Source organism: Rhinoraja longicauda, chromosome 16, assembly GCF_053455715.1.
Source record: "Rhinoraja longicauda isolate Sanriku21f chromosome 16, sRhiLon1.1, whole genome shotgun sequence".
Taxonomy (NCBI): domain Eukaryota; kingdom Metazoa; phylum Chordata; class Chondrichthyes; order Rajiformes; family Arhynchobatidae; genus Rhinoraja; species Rhinoraja longicauda.
The window spans coordinates 39,687,667-39,707,395 of NC_135968.1; the positions used below are offsets into that span (position 1 = coordinate 39,687,667).

The 19,729-nt window shown below is 44.1% G+C and overlaps 1 protein-coding gene across 1 annotated transcript in view; it reads left to right on the plus strand.

Annotated features, from left to right (window-relative positions):
* The window catches only part of dpysl4 (dihydropyrimidinase like 4), a 56,284-nt gene extending 42,773 nt beyond the window's left edge, over positions 1-13,511 (plus strand). Inside the window, exons 13-14 of the mRNA XM_078413677.1 lie at positions 2,297-2,462; positions 12,127-13,511. Coding sequence (XP_078269803.1) covers positions 2,297-2,462; positions 12,127-12,218 — 258 coding nt within the window. The 3' untranslated portion in view covers positions 12,219-13,511. The remainder of the gene's footprint in view (positions 1-2,296; positions 2,463-12,126) is intronic.
* The last annotated feature ends 6,218 nt before the right edge of the window (positions 13,512-19,729 follow it).

Genomic DNA, 19,729 nt, shown 5'->3' on the forward strand with positions numbered 1-19,729 from the left:
AATTTGTTGTAGTATTTTCCTCAACTACCACCTCTGGCAGCTCGTTGCATATACCCACCACCCTCTGTGTGAAAATTGTTACCCTTTCACCTTAAACCTATGTCCTCAGATTCTTGATTCCCCTACTCTAGGTAAAAGACTCTATGCATTCACCCTATCTATTCCCTCATGATCTAATACACTTTTATAAGATCACCCCTCATGCACTCCAAGAAATAAAGTCTTAGCCTGCCCAACCTCTCCCTATAGCTCAGGCCCTCAAGTCCTGTCAACGTCCTCGTGAATATTCTCTGTACTCTTTCCAGCTTAACACCATTCTACCTATACCACGGTGACCAAAACTGAACACAGTACTTAAAATGCGCCCCCACCAAAGTTTGTACAATTGCAACATAACATCCCATCTTCTATACACAACACCGTGACTGATGAAACCTAGTGGACTGAAAGCCTTCTTGACCACCCAATCTACCTGTGATGCTATTTTGAGGGATCTGTGTACCTGCACTCCTAGAAACCCTCTGCTCGACAACACTCCCCAGACCCTGTCATTCACTGTGAAGGTCCTGCCCTGGTTTGACTTCCCAAAATGCAACACCTCGCACTTATCTGTATTAAACTCCCCAAACCATTCCTCAGCCCAACTGATCAAGAACCTGCTGTAATTTTTGATAACCATCTTAGCTATCTATGACACCATCCACTTTAGTGACATCTGCAAACTTGCTAATCATGTCTTCTACATTCGCATCCAAATCGTTGATATAAACCACAAAGAGTAATGGGCCCAGCACTGATCCCTGTGGCACACCTCTGGTCACAGTCCAAAAAGTAACCTTGTACCATTACCCTTTGCTTCCTTCCATGAAACCAATTCTCTATCCAGTCAGCTAGCTCTTCCTGGATCCCATGCGATCTAACTTTCCAGAGCACCCTACCATGCTGACCATCGCTAATCAGCCCCTATCTATCCAAATGCATATATATCCCAATCCTCTCCAATAACTGCCTAATAGAAATGTTAGGCTCACTGGGCTGTAGTTCCTAGGCTTCCCCTCGCAACCCTTCTTAAATAGAGCACAACATTAGCCACCCTCCGGTCTTCCGGCACCTCACCCATGTACAATGATGATTTGTATATTCAGTTAGGCCACCCTCAATCTCTTCTCCAGCTTCCCACAGTCTCTTCGGATATATCTGATCAAGCCCAGGAAATTTATCTAACTTCATAGACAGGATGTTCAGCACCTCCTTGACCGTAATACTGACTCTTCTCGAGGTATCTCCAGGAACTGACCCAAGTTCCCTGGTCTTCAGTGACATTCTCCATGATAATAACAGAGGAGAAATACTCATTGAGGATCTTGCCCATCTCCTGTGACTCCAGCAGATATGACTGCTTTGGTTTCTGAAGGGCTATATTCTCGCTAGTTACCCTCTTTCCCTTAATGTATGTAAAATCTCTTTGGATTTTCCTTAATATTGTCTGCCAGAGCTATCTCCTACCCCTCTTTGCCCTTTTTTATTTATTCTTAAGTTTGCTTCTCAGTTCCTGAAACTCCTCAAGGATACACTTGATGCCAGCTGCCTAGACCTTTCCTATGCTTCCTTTTTCCCCGACCAGATTCCTCAATTTCTCTCGTCATCCAACATTCCTTACTCCAACCTGCCTTGCCCTTTAGTCTAGCAGAAACATGCATGCCCTGAACTCTTGCTATCACACTTTTAAAATCATCCCACATTCTGGATTTCTCCTTTGCCTGCAAAGAACTTACTCCAATCAAATTTAACAAGTTCCTGTGAATTTCCATTACCCAAATTGGCATAACGCGGGGAAACATTGTGCAGGGAAATTCAGGAAGGGACAACCATCATTGATTGGAAGCGTCACGTAGAATCTCATGAATCAACGATAAGCTTGACTCTTGCCATGAGATCATGTCTGGAAGATCACTCCTCTCAGAGACAGTGTCCTCTCAGTTAGCTCGGCCAACTCACCATTCATCCGAAGATCTATCTCATTTAAAGCAGAGCCATCTCAAACCAGCACACACATACATGAAAAGTGAGACAATCTCGTGGAAACGCCATGCATAATGCTGCTAACTGAAGAAATAAATACCATTTTGTTTTGAATGGCCAGAAACGTATATCCCTGAAAGAATATCTAAATTATCCTGAACCATATTAAGATTTTGCCTGTAAAAATTGCCTCATAATTAGTTGTATTTGGGTAAGGTCACATTATTACTTGCCACTCAATAGAACAGTATCAAAACTTAATTATCTTTTACAGCTGGCTGAGATCCGAGGTGTTCCAAGAGGGATTTATGATGGTCCTGTCCAAGATGTCACTCTGGTTCCCAGAGCCATGACACCAATTCCATCTGCTCGGATGTCTCCAGCTAAACAACCTGTTCAGCCTCCACGAAACCTTCACCAATCTGGATTCACTCTGGCTGGTAAAACAAATGTTTGATTAAATGGTGCCATATAGTTTAAATCCTCACTTTGGTCATGAGATGAACTTGATTTCAAGTCGCTTTGATCCCTTTATCAATAAGAGTATAGATATAAGAGCTTGTAAGGTATGTAAATAGGAAGGTTGTAGAGATAGTAAAATCTGGAGTCTTAAAGCGAGAGTCAAGTAGAGTTATAATTTGGGATAAGAAAAAGATAGGGGCATTAAGCAAATGTTTAGTATCAGTCTTCATCATAGAAGACACAATACACATTCCAGATATAGTGGACCATCACGAGAGTAAGGACTTAAGAGGACAAAAGTAAAGCATTTAATGTTAATAAAGAAGGAATTTTCAAGAAATTAGTACAATTATGCCAACAGATCTTCTGAATGTCATGTTCTAAAGTTGTAAAAGGTGGTACACTGATGATTATGTGCAATCACAGGGACTTTTCGAGACTTCCTTCGTCTAGTAAGAGTCATGTGGATAAGAAGGTAGTAAATGTAACGCTGTTTTCAAAATGGGAAAGAGAGAAATAAACGTGAAATTGTAAATGAGTTAACTTGACCTCAGTTGTCGAGCAAAAATATGGAATCCATTATTAAGAAAGTGATAACAGGGCATTTTAGCATAACATGATTAGAGAGAGTTCACAAAATCTGTGGAAAGGAATGGGGGTGTGGGGAAGTACTATATTGTTTAAGGTATTGTATTCGTGGAATGTCAAATATCCATCCACTTGATCATATGGATGTAATTAATTTGACCACAGTATTTAAAGAGCAAGGGGGGTTTCCTGGTCATCAATTTTTCCTTAACCTGGATTACAAAAAGAGGCTTTCAGGTCACCTATTGCATTTAATTGAAACTTACAAACCTAGAAATTGTATTGTATTCTCTCTGTTTTTAGTGGATCGCAGCCCAGTTTCAAAATGCGGAGTAAATAATTTCCAGGTGAAATGGAGTCAGATGTGAAATTGGTCTTTGTTTCCAGGTGCTTCTTGCATTAGCATGTCTTATATCCTCCCAGTGTCAGGTGCATACCAAATGATGACACTTGCCCAACACCCACCTGTACACATGCCAATGCATGTTGGAGTCGAACATTCTACGATAAGATTGTCATAGAAAACAAAGCAGAATTAGGAGCATATTCCACATGAAAACTTCCCCGGTGAGGGACAAATAAAGGAATATATATATTTTTTGATTTCGATTTCGATTTAGAGATACAGCGTGGAAACAGGCCCCTCGGCCCACCGGGGCTACGCCGCCCAGCGATCCCCACACATTAACACTATCCTACACACACTAGGGACAATTTTTACATTTGCCCAGCCAATTAACCTACAAACCTGGACGTCTTTGGAGTGTGGGAGGAAACCGAAGATCTCGGAGAAAACCCACGCAGGTCACGGGGAGAACGTACAAACTCTGTACAGACGGCGCCCGTAGTCAGGATCGAACCTGAGTCTCCGGCGCTGCATTCGCTGTAAGGCGGCAACTCTACCGTTATTATTATTATATTATTATGATGTTTGCTAACATTGGCAAATTTGACTAGTGTTAACATTGGCGAACCTGACGAGGAGCCTATGGATGTGTCTAATGGCTTCTCACTCACCTATCAAAACCCAGAGTGAGTAACAGCCAACAGTGAGCATTTTAACAGCATTTGAGATCCTGCTGAGGTCTCCTCGTCCAGTGAGTATCTCAGTGGTGACACCACCGGCAGCATCCATTCCTGGCGGTATTGCACATGCCGATCTGCAAGGAGACTTCAGTCATCGCCCATCCTTCAGCAACATCAAATCCTACCAGGACCTCTCTGATGGTCCGTGAGGCCGCAGCGCACCGTGTTGCACTAGTGGTGCTTTCCATGAATCCAGGGGTCCATTGACAGCATGTGTGCACTCATACGGTTTCCTTTAATAATTTATGTTTAGTGTCGTTTAGTTTAGAGTTACAGCGTGGAAAGAGGCCCTTCGGCCCATCAAGTCCACACCGACCAGCGATCACCCCATACACTAGTTCAATCCTCCACCGTGGGCGGCACGGCGGCACAGCGGTAGAGTTGCTGCCTTACAGCGAATGCAGCGCCGGAGACTCAGGTTCGATCCCGACTATGGTGCTGTACTGTACGGAGTTTGTACGTTCTCCCCGTGACCTGCGTGGGTTTTCTCCGAGATCTTCGGTTTCCTCCCACACTCCAAAGACGTACAGGTTTGTAGGTTAATTGGCTGGGCAAATGTTTTTAAAAAATTGTCCCTAGTGGGTGTAGGATAGTGTTAATGTGCGGGGATCGGTGGGCCGAAGGGCCTGTTTCTGCGCTGTATCTCTAAATCTAAAAAATCACACTAGGGACATTGTACAGAAGCCAATTAACCTACAATCCTGCATGTCCATGAAACGTGGGAGGAAACCGGAGCACCCGGAGGAAACCCACACGGTCACAGGGAGAATGTACAAACTCCATATGAACAGCACCCATAGTCAGGATCAAATCTGGGTCGCTGTGAGGTGACTCGATGGAATTCATTGTCACAGTTGGCTGTGGAGGCCTAGTTAGTGGATATTTTTATGGTGGAGATTGACAGATTCTTGATTAGTACCTGTTTCAATGATTATGGGGAGAAGGTAGGAGAATGGGGTTGAGAGGGAAAGATAGATCAGCCATGATTGAGTGGCGGAGTAGACACATTGGGCTGATCAGCCTACTTCTGATCCTCTGACTAAGGCAGCAACTCTACCATTGTATTACTGTGCCACCTTTATGAATGTCTGTTCATGAACGTCAAAGGATTCCACTCCCTCAATGCACGCGTTATGGTGGGCCAAGAGAGGACATTTCCAATGATGAGTTCCATCCTTCCGGGGAGAAGATGTGCTTCTTTCATCCATACAGCAGTGCCGTATATAATTAGCAGCAAGGAGTGGCCGGATGGATAGTTTCTCGGGAACAAGGTTCAACCTCAACTTCCCTGCACTTTGCAACTGCAGCAGCTAACAACCAACCGATACAACAGAACCATCTAGGTTCCGGGACAGTGAAGTGATCTTGTTATCTGCATTGGTCCAATTTGCCCTGCATTACATGCAATGTTGGGTGCATCATGCAATTTAGCAAAGTGAAAGAGACCCGAAAGCAGATTCCGCAAGACAACAAAGGTTGAAGAAAAGTAAAAACATGCAGAATAAGGAGGAAAAAGGGGACACAAGAGGCTGCAGATGTCATGATCTGGAGTCAAAAATCTGCTGGAGGAACCCAGTGGGTCAGGCAGCATCTGTGCAGGTAGAGGGATGGTCAACATCAGAAACCCACCGGTATCTACAGCTCCCTCTCTCTGCTGAGTGAAAAAGGCTGGAGTATGACAGGCTCCCTTATATAGAAACGCTTTTCATAAGAGGCCAGTAAAGTATAACTCTCCATTGTGAACCAAGTGATCCTCTCTACATAACTATTCTTAATTTGAGCATCAGTAATCAGCTGGAACATAAAATCCCCTCAAATCTGTTGCGTAGGCCCACCTTGTCCAGAACATAACACGTCAATGAGTGAAACACAGCTTGAGATAACATCTCTATGTTTCCTAATGCGGAACGCCTAAAGAAAACTCAAATCTCAAATGTGAGATCATCATTCTACATCTGTGAATGATGGTATGTAGCACATCCTGACATGTCTTGCCTAGTAGTTGGACGGCATCTTTACTCTAGACTTTAGAGATGCAGTGCGGAAACAGGCCCTTCGGCCCACCAATTCCACGCCAACCAGCGATCACCCCAGCGCTAACACTACTCTGCACACCTGGGACAATTTTACAATTTTTATTTGTACAGAAGCCAATTAACCTACAAATCTATACATCTTTGAAGTGTGGGAGGAAACCAGAGCACCCGGAGGAAACCCATGCAGTCACGGGGATAACGTACAAACTCCACACCGACAGGATCGATCTAGGTAGCAACTCTACCACGCGCTGTAAGATAGCAACTCTACCACGGTGCCGCCCTTTGTCTATTTTTGTTTGTATTTAGTGCAGATGCCCAATCAGATCCTGTGCAAAATAAATTGCGATTTTGGCCAGAACCCTATTTGAGCAACAAGATGGTCCACCAGTACCAGGTGAAATCTGTGCAGTACCCTGTGGGATCTCACCCAGTCTTAAGTCTGTGCTGGTGTTTTGCTGCACGGCACTTCATATACAAACTCCACCTGGCGATTATCCAGCAGCAGCCATGGAGGAAACAAGCAGAGCAGGAGAGAGGGAGAGAGGTCCTATTCTCAAGAAGATAACAGAAATACCAATCAAGATCAACGAGGGACATGCCAGGAAGAAGGGCCTGTGCATGAGAAGACTTGATGGTCTGGCAGGCCCTCTGTAGGAGTTTGGCATGGGTGGCTACATTAACCTTCTCCCGGTGTGGGAACCCCCATAAAGTGGAGCAATGCTGATGGAGATGACTCTATGTGGCAGGGGCGTACACAAGGTGCCACTCACAGAACATACAGAAATGTAGCAGGAAGCCTTAAACGTAAGCGGAGTTGGGAATCATCGTTCAACGCAGGAGGACTTTGTGCAGTATTTATCCAGGTAGTTGATCACGTTGTGCAGGAAGGAACTGCAGGTGCTGGTTTACATCGAAGATAGACACAAACCGCTGGAGTACCTCAGCGGGTCAGGCAGCATCTCTGGAGAAAAGGAATAGGAGACGTTTCAGGTCGAGACCCTTTCTTCAGACTGGCTGAAGGAAGGTCTCAACACAAAACACCACTTATTCCTCTTCTCCAGAGATGTTGCCTGACCCGCTGAGGTACTCCAGCGTTTTGTGTGTATATTAGTTGATCGCTTTGGTGGTGTTCAGGAATGGTATGTTGGCATTCATAGCAAGAGGATTTGAGTTTAGGAGCAGGGAGGTTCTGCTGCAGTTGTACAGGGCCTTGGTGAGACCGCACCTGGAGTATTGTGTGCAGTTTTGGTCTCCTAACCTGAGGAAAGGCGTTCTTGCCTTAGAGGGAGTACAGAGAAGGTTCACCAGATTGATCCCTGGGATGGCGGGACTTACATATGAGGAAAGACTAGATAGACTGGGCTTGTACTCGCTGGAATTTAGAAGACTGAGGGGGGATCTTATAGAAACATATAAAATTCTTAAGGGGTTGGAGAGGCTAGATACGGGAAGATTGTTCCTGATGTTGGGGGAGTCCAGAACCAGGGGTCACAGCTTAAGGATAAGGGGGAAGTCTTTTAGGACCGAGATGAGAAAACATTTCTTCACACAGAGAGTGGTGAGTCTGTGGAATTCTCTGCCACAGAAGGTAGTTGAGGCCAGTTCATTTGCTATATTTAAGAGGGAGTTAGATGTGGCCCTTTTTGCTAAAGGGATCAGGGGGTATGGAGAGAAGGCAGGTACAGGCTACTGAGCTGAATGATCAGCCATGATCATATTGAATGGCGGTGCAGGCTCGAAGGGCCGAATGGCCTACTCCTGCACCTATTTTCTATGTTTCTATGACCTAGGGGTCACTTAGTTTGCCTTGGGAAATGTTAATTTGTATGTTTCTTTTAAGGAAGCCCTTGTCTCCTTTGCCTCGCCCTGCAATCTCTCACCCTAACTGGGATAAGACATTGTGGAAGCTGAACAGGAATATCCCCTGATAGTATGGGAGATAATACGATATTATTTTATACATTAGACATTGTTGTTTAAGGTTTGTAACTACTTAGGCATTAGGTGCCTCTCTGTAACTAATTTAGGCGCTTTAGACATTGTGTCTCTCTGTAACTAATTAAGGCACTCTAGACATTCCTTGACACGTGTCTGAAACATTTTCTCAGGAGGAGGAGAAACATTGATGGGTGAACCAGGATAGAAGATAAGGGTTGAAGGAAACATTTTAGGAAATACAGACATCCATCAATGAGTGGGGGATTACTTGAAAGTTTAATGGTGGCAGAGTGGAAGGAAACATTTTAGGGAATACAGACATTCATCAATGAGTGAGGTTTAATGGTGGTAGGGTAAACAGGGTGACTACAAAGAGATGAATAACTGTAAAGAGGAGTGTGAGGGCGAGATAAGGAAAAGAAGATAAGGCTGAAAGAATCCTATAAAAATAGGCTGCCCGATGTACTAAGTGGGCAGTCAGATGGTTGACATCCTGATTGTTCCAGCCGTTGTTTGCAAATAAAGGCTTTCAACTTCTTGAAGAGTTCTCCGTGTCATCTGCTTCATTTTGAACATCGGTAACCACGACAATAGTCGCTGTCTACCTCTTGTTCCAGCTGCTCGACACGTTCTAAATAAAGACCCTCAGGCTCCAGGCTTCCTTGCCTTACTTCCTTTGGGATCAGTTTTTATCTTTGAAGTCTACAAATCTGATGGGTGTGAAATCAGAAGACGCCAGAATTACTCAGCAGGACAGGCAGCATCTTTAGAAAGGGAATTATATTTCAAGTCAAAGATCTTTCATTAATACCGGAATAGAAAGAAAACATTATAGAGGAAGTGGAAAGACGAATGGATAGGACAAAGCTAAGCCAAACTTCTTCTTCTTTCGCCATAGTGAGACCCACCGGAAATTGGAGGAACAGCACCTCATATTTTGCCTGGGCAGCTTGCAGCCCAGTGGTATGAACATCGACTTCTCCAACTTTAGATAATTCCTCTGTCCCCCTCTTCCCCTCCCCTTCCCAGATCTCCCTCTATCTTCCTGTCTCCACCTATATCCTTCCTTTGACCCGCCCCCTGACATCAGTCTGAAGAAGGGTCTTGACCCGAACCGTCACCCATCCCTTCTCTCCCGAGATGCTGCCTGACCTGCTGAGTTACTCCAGCATTTTGTGAATAAATACCTTCTTCTTCTTTTGTGTCCATTATCTATGTTTCAAATGTTACATCACTGTCATCGTCCGTCCTGGAAAGGACGCAAGCTTCCGGCGACAATCAGTGGGAGCCATCACTTGTACAATAGATGGTGGTGGTAGCAGAATTAGCTCAGGACACTTCCAGTTTCCAGCCCCACGACATTGACGCTTCTGCTATGGAGCCAGCTAAGCCAATATCATTAGTGGATGAGTTGCAGGAGAATGGACAGTTCTGGTACAGGCATCAAGTGAAGGTTGCATAAAGTCAGAGGATTTAATGGTGAAAGCTACTGGAGGGGATCAGGAAAGTAACTGGTGGGATTTTCTGAGCGGCAGGAACCATCTGCATTTGGGAAAAGTAGGGACTGTTTCGGGATAGTTGTCACAGACTTGTGCATGGAAGATTGTGTTTCGTGAATTTGATTGCATTTTCTTGAAAGATGACCAGAAGGATTAATGAAGGCGGGGCAGAGGGCATTGTCTACATTGCCTTTAGCAAGGCTTTTAACAGGTTCCTGCAACATAGGCTAGTCTGGAAGGTAAAATCATATGGGATCTAGCCAGTTGGATACGAAATTGGCTTGGTGGAAGGAGCCAGAGAGTGGAAATGGAGGCAGTTTTTCAGGTTGGAGTTCCGATCACTGGTGTGCTGCTGGGATCAATGCTTAGTCCGCTGTTGTCCATCATCTCTGCAATTTGGATGTGGATGTAGGTGATGTGATTATTAAGTTGCGGATTAATCTAAAATTGATGATGTAGTGAGGAAGGTTGTCTGAGGTTGCAATGGGATCCAAATTAACGTGGAAACTGGACAAAGGAATGGCAGATGGAATTTAACTCAGACAAGTACAAAGTGATGCATTTAGGAAAGACCAAGTGGACCCGTTGGGCCCAAACCTCTCCTGCATTGGTGCAGCACCCTCTCCAACCCCCCCTCCCCTTTCCCCTCCCCCCTCCCCTCCCCATCCACCTCCTTCCCCCCCACTCCATCCCCCTCAACCCCCCTTGACTTCCCCCCCCCCTCCCTCCCTCCCTCCCTCCTCCCTCCCTAGGAGATATATTTAAACTTTAAAATATGAATACATTTCAAAATATAACACCAATTTCAATGAAACTTCTTCCATTAGCACCAAAGGGTCGACGGTGAGTAAGGTGGGCCTAATATTGTCACGCTTTCGTGTACCATTTTAGCTGTGGTTCAGGAACGAACAAACAAACAAACAAACAAACAAACAAGAGTTTTAGTATATAGATAAACCAGGGCAGGTCATACACAGTGAATGGAAAGGCATTGGAGAGTGTTGTAGAAAAGAGCAATCTAGGGGTATAAGTACAGAGTTCCCTGAAAGTGGTGACACAGGAAGACAAGGTTGGACAGGAAGCATATGACATGTTTGCTCAGTCTGAAGAAGGGTCACGACCCGAAATGTCACCCATTCCCTCTCTCCTAGATGCTGCCTGACCTGCTGAGTTACTCCAGCATTTTGTGATACCTATGACATGTATGCCTTCATTGGGCAGGCATAGAGTAGAAAAAGTGGTACACTATGTTGCAGCTGTACAGACATCGATGAGACTGTACTAGGAATATTGTACAAATCACACAGAAGGTGCTGAATACATGGAACTAGTTGCCTGAGGATGTTGTAGAGGCAGGTACAATGGGACATGTATATGGATAGAAAAGATTTAGTGAGATATGGATTAAACAAAGCAATTGGGACCAGTTCAGGTGGGCATCTTGGCTGGCATGAACAAACTGATCTGAAGAGATTGTTTCCATTCTGTATAACTTTATGACTCTATAATATTGAGTCCTCAAGGCTGCATGGTGCTCAGATGGAAGATGAGATGTTATTCCTCAAAAATGCATTGGGTTCATATCATATCATACACATACAGCCGGAAACAGGCCTTTTCGGCCCACCAAGTCCGTGCCGCCCAGCGATCCCCGTACATTAACACTATCCTACACCCACTAGGGACAATTTTTACATTTACCCAGCCAATTAACCTACATACCTGTACGTCTTTGGGGTGTGGGAGGAAACCGAAGATCTCGGAGAAAACCCACGCAGGTCACGGGGAGAACGTACAAACTCCTTACAGTGCAGCACCCGTAGTCAGGATCGAACCTGAGTCTCCGGCGCTGCATTCGCTGTAAAGCAGCAACTCTACCGCTGCGCCACCATTTCACGGCAACAGCACACAGACAGCTGGGTCCGAGTGGAACTGGAATGATGAATTAAAGTGCCAGGCTACAGGAAGGTCATGACACCAAGTGCTGGAGTAACGCAGCGGGTCAGGCAACATCTGTGGAGAACATGGAGAGGTGACGTTTCGGGTCGGGGTCCTTCTTTAGACTGATGGAAGGGTGAAGAAGGGTCCCGATCCGAATCGTCACCTATCCATGTTCTCCAGAGAAGCAGCCTGACTCTCTGAGTTACTCCAGCACTTTGTGTCCGTTTGTTGTTTCAACAAAAAGGTCGGGTTTGCCCTGCAGACTCATTGCAAATGCTCTTCAAAGTGGTCATCCAATTTGTGTTTAGTTTTTCCAATGTAGATAAGGCCACTTTGCAAACACCAAACACAGTACAATAGATCAGAGGTGCAAATGGTCCAGTGTTTCACCTGGAGAGATTGTGGGGGGGGGGGGCCTGGATTATTGGAAAGGAGGAGGTGAAAGGACGGGGTGTCGTGCCTCCTGCAAATGCTTATGTTCACGGTGAACCATTCCTTTGGAATGGCCGCAACGTCACATCACAGATTGTGTTGCCTTGTGTCTCTTCCAGGTTCCCAGGCCGATGATCACATTCCTCGCCGTTCCACCCAGCGCATCAGTGCACCCCCTGGTGGCCGTTCTAACATTACAACTCTGGGCTGAATTTCATCCTGATGAATCTGATTGAAGTGATAATCTCAGAGCCCTAATATTGCTGCAGGTTTTGTCATCTGAGGCTCAGATATATCCGAACAAGCAGCAGAGTGCAGTACAGTATTTTCTGCAAAAGATGGTCATGGCGTATTGCCTTTAGCTGATAAATGATGCATTTGTAAACTTTTTGATCTGCCAAATAATTCAAGAGGTACGGTTTTTGTATTGTAAAAAACCCCATTAATTTATATTAATATTTGATTTAATTGGGATGTAATAAACATTAAGACAGCTATTGTTTCACCGTTGTGACTATGTAAAGTTGTATTTGTGTTCATTTGAAAGCATGATAGTGATATTGAAGGTAATGTGTCATTTACTTTGTATTTCCACAAGGATGTGACAGTATAAAACAATGTAACACACACATCGGTTGCAAAGATTTTTAAAGTATTTGAATAACCTTCTACAGCCACATGCCAGAAGTAACTTAAACTACAGAGGTTCAGGCTGATATTTCTTAGGTAGGCACTGTTCACAGGGTAATTGTTCAAAATGTTTTCACAATTAGCAAGACTACATTTTAGTGAACCGAAAAGGTATAATTTTCCTGACACATTATGTAAAGGTGCATTTTTATGTTTAAACTTTAACATAGCTGTGGAAATGTGTTAAGTGTTGTTGGTGATGACCTAGTAATATTGGAATGGCTGCATTTGAGAAGAGGCACTGGGCGACTTTTTTCACCCGATTACTCTGGGCAGTGAATTTGACAAGATTAGATCATGCAGTTATCTGGAGCCTTGTCTGTTTTCATTCCCTTGTAAATGATGGCAATGAAAATCCGAGGTCTTCTGTGATAATCTGCCTAAAGAAAGAAGGTGAAACTTAGTCCCAGTGTTTCTGAATTGCTTCTGCTTGCCGTACCATTCCGTTGCTTTCCACATGTACTGGAAACCATTGTGCATAAAATAAGACTGTGTTACTGCTGACTTGGCTTAGTGTATTAAAGTAATCATTTTTAGTTTACCGAACCAGCCAATCGTACAATTCCCGTTAGTGCCAGTGCAAGTGAAGTAAATGTTGTACTGGTTTACTCAATGGAAAAGTCCGGCTCTCTGTCTTTCGCTAGCCTTAATAAGTTGGATTTCACACAGAGATCCAGAAACTTCAAAATATTGGTCTTTGTACAAAGCAAATTGTAATACCTTTAAATGCCAGTGCTGTTGTATGTTTATCATGTTTTTTGCTTGAATGTCATTAAGATAAATTAAAAAATTGTGAAGGCTTGAGTAGTTGAAATATGTTGTGCAGGCTTCATTTTTAACTCTTTCTCAATTGACCTTAGCTGATTTTTGACTTTCGTGAGTTGACTGTTTTATAATTTTTATAATTGTTACTTGACCAATCTGTGGTGCTAAAGTAGCTTGGAACAAGAACATTATGTCAGGCAGCTTGAAGAAACAGTACTAACCTTTGAATGCCACACTGAATAAGTGTTATCAGACTGATTGATATAATTGCATGGAAATAGCATAATACTTCACAAAACCTTCTCAAATGCTAGTCATATTTAATCTTGTTATAGTAAACCTAATCTGCTATATACTGTCGTGAAGTGCATTCAATTCAAACAAATGTGTTTTATTTCAAAGTCTCATACTTCAATCTGATAATCCAACTCAAATCTGCTTCGAACCAGATTTTCATGTTGATGTCTATCTGCAGTTTATCTGGATTCAATGAAGTGGGCAAAGCTTCCAGCAAAAAGATACAGTCAGAGTCACTGATGAATTTTACAGAGCATGCAAGGCCCGAAAGCTTTGTAAGATGGCAGTTTTTCAATCTAATAATTCACTTTGTTCAAATAAAATTGTTATGGGAAAAAATCTGTTCATGATTCTGATTTGCACAAACATCAAAGAGACATTGCAAGAACAAAAATTAGGAACTTTAACAACTAAACGGTCTTTGTAAAATTGTTATGGGAAAAAAATCTGTTCATGATTCTGATTTGCACAAACATCAAAGAGACATTGCAAGAACAATAATGAGGAACTTTAACAGCTAAACGGTCTTCGGGCTAGGATTGGGACAGATGTCAACATTCTAAACAACTGAGACTTCGAGGGGCTTCAGAGATGGGCTAATCTCATTTGCACTCAGGAACCAGAATGGTAACATAAATATTTTATTCATCTTGTTTAAGTTTCTCTGTCCAACTATGTTTTTTTTTTTTAATAGCCTTTATTTGTAAAATTACAGAGCTTAGTAATAATTATACAGTTATATAAGCAAGACTTGCAATATTTTTATTCACTGTACCAAGCTTATCAATATGTCAACATGTTCCTTAGTATTTCATTCCCAAAGACTCAACCGGTGAAATGTTTGAGAGTCGAAGCGCAGGGCCCAGCCCCTCAGGGTTAAATGGTTGGAGGACCCTGCAAGATGGTCGACCACACAGAGCTTTGGCAGCGACTGCACTCTGAGCTTCAGAATGGTCCTCATTAGGTACCCCTCCACCTGGGCATGTGCTCGCCAGCACCATTCAGTTTCAGATATCTCCTTGGACTGGAAGACCAGCGAGTGTCAAGCAGGCCAAAGTACTCCTTTCAACAGCATGATTCTTCTCCACCAGTGGTCGGGTCAATGATTATCTCAGTCTGCTTCTCTGGGAACAGCACAGAGAGGTCTGTGTAAAGCAGCTGCACCCATTCTAGGTCTTCTTGGCAAATGCCACAGTAAGGAGCTCTGTGACCATCTCACCAGCATCACAGGTCCAGCAGGTCCATAAAGGATGTGATGGGGTGGGCCCTTCTCACCACTTGTGTGAGAGTTCTGGTGATGAGGCATTCTGCCAAAAGACATTGACTGCCTGCTCAGGGAACCAGCCAACAGGATCCACCATCTCCTCCCCCAGCAGTTTCACAGACCCTCCATGTGCACCACAGCCTGCTTGACTTGCGGTCAAAGATGCTTCTCTGCAGAAACGTTTCTATAAGGGAGAGGTGGTGAGGCATGGTCCAACTGAAGGGGACATTTTGCTACATCATGGCCAAGTGCATCCTTTGCTACACCAGGGATAGGTAGAGAACATGACCATGTTGTTATGCTTGACGTAGCCACATATAAAAGCTTCAAAATGGAGTTTATGTTGGGTACAGATTTTCCTCATTTCTCTGAACACCTGATCATCTTATCACTAAGGACTTGATCCATTTTGGATCTCCAGATGAAATGGAAGATGGCTTGGGTGACGGCCACAGTGTAGGAACTGGGTTTACCCAACATCTGTGCAATGTAGAGCAAGGCCAAGAGCACCTCACACCAACCAGCCACGCGTCGCAAGGCCCAGGGTTCCATACAGCTCTTGGGAGCACAGACCATTATCCAGGCATGAAACGTCTTTACAGCTCCACTTGTAGATCAGAAGGAGTAGATTTTACCCTTCGCCACCCCTTCTAATTCCTCTCTCGGTCATCAGCAGACTCCACATCCTTTCACGATGGGAACCCTATCATAAGCATGATCACCCACCCACACATCCCCACGATTTTGCAGTCTGATTAGAAGCCAAGCCTGTTAAAAAGGCCAAACAGCTGCTGGGGAGAACCTGCCAATGACAAAAGACAAATGTGATTGAGTCAGAACTATATCCCATGCAGGAAGCACAGTCCAGGATGCCAATCCAAAAACCACCTCTCTAACCATATGTCCGGGCTCATAGTCCTGCAGGCTATAATCCACGGAAAATTGAAAATAAAATGTAACTAGTTTCTGCATTACTAACCTAAAGCTTGCCATTTGGGGCACATTGGGAATTGGGTTAATGTTCAGGCTGTTATTCTCTTTTAAAAAGCTGCTTTTTTCTTAGCAATTGCTTGATTTAGCCTTGCATTCATTTTTATATTACTTCAATAAAACAATCAGGTACTCGGAGAGGCACGGAATTCTTCAATGGGGAGGCTGTCAAAATCCAATAGGTAGCTTAAGGACGGGACCCAGGGATCTGCTGGCTAGGGCCCAGTTGCCAGCCGCAGACCTTGTCGGAGTAGCTGCAGCAATGAGGTCTGAAATCAACGGGCCCAAAATGAAACTCAGTCCAGGCATGGGTAAAAGTACAAGAAGTGAGCCTAGTTGTGTGTGATCTGACCCAATGTATTTTGAACCACACTCTGCAAACCATTTAACCAAAGAAAATTGAAAACAGATGTTTGGCCCTTGTCCAACACTGTCCCCCAGACGTACTGGGCATCAGTCAAAGAGATGGTGTTTGTTAATCCCTACTCCCTAGCATTTGAGGCCCTCTGAGGGGGCGCTGTGAACTGTTTGTGTATGTGCTGTTATGTTTGTGTGCCATTGTATGTTCGTTTCTTGGTACCTGAACTAATGTACAACACTTTGATCAACGTGGGTTGTTTTTAAATGTGCTATACAAATAAAATTGACTTGACTTGACTTGACTTAATGCCAATGGAACCATTCTTAATAATTTGCTGTGTGAGGTTCAACATACATTGAGTCAGATCACACACTGTGTGGGCTTTGTAACTTTGTCAGCACCCTTTATGTGGCTACTATTTGCATACTCATGGTAAGCAAGCAAAGAATTTCACTGTGACTTGCCACATGGGACAAAGTAATCATTCATTCATTCATTGTGTTACTCTCACATCTGGCCTTAAAAGGGCCTGTCCCACTTAGGCGATTTTTTAGGCGACTGCCGGCGACTGTCATAGTCGCAGCAGGTCGCCGAAAAACCGGCGACTGGACCCTCCTCTACGACAATGCCTACAACAAGCTACAACAACCTACCACCTAGTCGACGTCAAGCTACGGCAAGCTACCGACAACCGGCGACCCAATCGTCGCGAGTAGGACATCCACCTACGACCCCACCTACGACAACCTACGACCACACAGGCGACAATCTACGACAACTGAAGTTAACCTACGTCCACCCACGACAAGCTACGACGCTGTCGGCAACAACTGAAGACAACTGAAGACAATTCACATCATTTTGGCCTCCGGTTTTGACGCCGGTACCTGTCGCTGGTTAACGTAGGTAGTCGCCAATGGAATTCACCAAAGTCAGCACCGGCGACAACCTACGTCACCTGGCGACAACCTGGCAACAACCTACGACAGCACCTACGTCAGGAGACGTCAAGCTACGCTCATTGGCGTCAAACCCACTGCCGGCAAAAATGTTTCAACATTCTGAAAAAACAGCGGCGACCAGAAAGACGCTGCGACTCTTTTGAGACGACTCACGACCGTACAGACGACACCCCGGCGACCGTGTGGTGACGGCCTAGTCGCCTGTAGTCGCCTAAAAAATCGCTTAAGTGGGACAGGGGCTTAATTTTCTCATCACAGTCTTGTACAAGGAAAGACTTGTGAATAAATGAAGTTAAAGAAAAGGCCCTTAGTTGTCGCTCGTGAAGAATTTTCAACCTGGGATATCATTGCACATTATATTGAGACACCTGGATTGTTAATCAAACTCCTTTATTTTGGAAAAGTCAATGGGAATTGCAGTGAGACATTAAGTTGTTATGTAAAGTAAGATGCAATGAAATGTGAGAGACTGCTGTGTTTTATTTCATTTAAATCAATTACCATTTGGGTGAATTGATATGTATTTCTTAGCAGAAATTCAGAAATCAGTGTTCTTGAGGAATAAATGTAGACCGTTTGCCCACCGAATCTCCGCCAACCATCGATCATCCGTACACTAGTTCCATGTTATCCAGTTTCATATCGTACACGTTAGGGGCAATTGATAGAAGCCAATTAACCTACAGACTTATGCGTCTTTGGATTGCATGAGGAAACCGAAGCACCCCGAGAAAACCCACATGATCACATGGAGAACGTACAAACTCCTTACAGACAGCACCCATGGTCAGGATCGAACCCGAGTCTATAGCACTGTAAGGCAGCAACTCAACCGCTCCTAAAACCATGAGGGCATACTAAAGGGCATGGCATGGATTTGAAAGGCAAGGGAAGGGAGAATACCAAGAGATTCTACAGGCGTATTAAGAGGAAAAGGGTGGGTAAAGAGACTCCTTAAAAGCCCACAGGTCCCCTTAAAAGTCAATACGGCTGTATATGTGTGGAGCCACAGGGGATGGGTGATATATTTAGTGAATACCGTGGAGAAGATCATTGAAGCTGTGGAATTGAGAGAAATGAGTTGTGATCATATCATATCATATCATATATATACAGCGCGGAAACAGGCCTTTTCGGCCCACCAAGTCCGCGCCGCCCAGCGATCCCCGTACATTAACACTATCCTACACCCACTAGGGACAATTTTTACATTTACCCAGCCAATTAACCTACATACCTGTACGTCTTTGGAGTGTGGGAGGAAACCGAAGATCTCGGAGAAAACCCACGCAGGTCACGGGGAGAACGTACAAAACTCCTTACAGTGCAGCACCCATAGTCAGGATCGAACCTGAGTCTCCGGCGCTGCATTTGCTGTAAAGCAGCAACTCTACCGCTGCGCTACCGTGCCGTGATGGACAATGTATTGAAGCCAATGTGCCAACTATCAAAGAGCAGTTATTGGCAGTCTTGCAGTATAAATCTTGGATAAATTACTGGATAAATCCCCAGGACCTGACCAAGTACATCCTTGGATCTTGTCGGAAGCATGGGGAGAAATTGTGGAGGCCCTTGCAGAAATATCTGCTTTATCTTTCGCAGCAGGTGGAGTTCAGGAAGACTGGAGAATGGCTAACGTTGAACCATTACTTAAGGGGAGCAGGAAGGAGACACCAATGTATTACAGGCGAGTGAGTCTAACATCAGTGATGGATACATTAATGGAGGGGCTTCTGAGGAATAGTGACTAACTAGGGATAGTCAGGACAGATTTGTACATGGGATATAGTGACTCTCAAACCTGTTGGAGCTTTTTAAAGAACTAAACAAGACGATTGATGAGAACAGGGCAGTGGACATTGTCTATGTGAATTTTAGAAAGGCCTTTTACAAAGTCCCACATGACAGGCCATTCTGAAAGGTTAGATCACATGGGATTCAGTGAGAGTTAGCTCATTTGGATGCCGAGAAAGCAAGTGATGATTGTAAAATGGTGGAATTGTTCACAATATTCAATACAAAGAGGGGTGATGTAAGAAAGTAGATCCATGGGGTGTGGGAGAAAGCAGGAACGGGGTACTGATTGTGAATGATCAGCCATGATCACATTGAATGGTGGTGCTGGCTCGAAGGGACGAATGGCCTACTATTGTCTATTGCACCTATTGTCTATTGTCATTGACATCTGAACTTAAAAATACCCAACTAAGCATGAAAGCCTATACAGGTAAAAGCATTTAAGTAACAGTAGTGGATGACGTGATGATTAAATGCCAAGGACAGGTTAAAACATTACCACCATTCTTTTTTTTTTTTGCAGGCTCACAGACAAACTTATCGGAAAGAGGTTGGCTGAATAAAACTCCCCTGGTTTGAAGGAACATTCACTATCT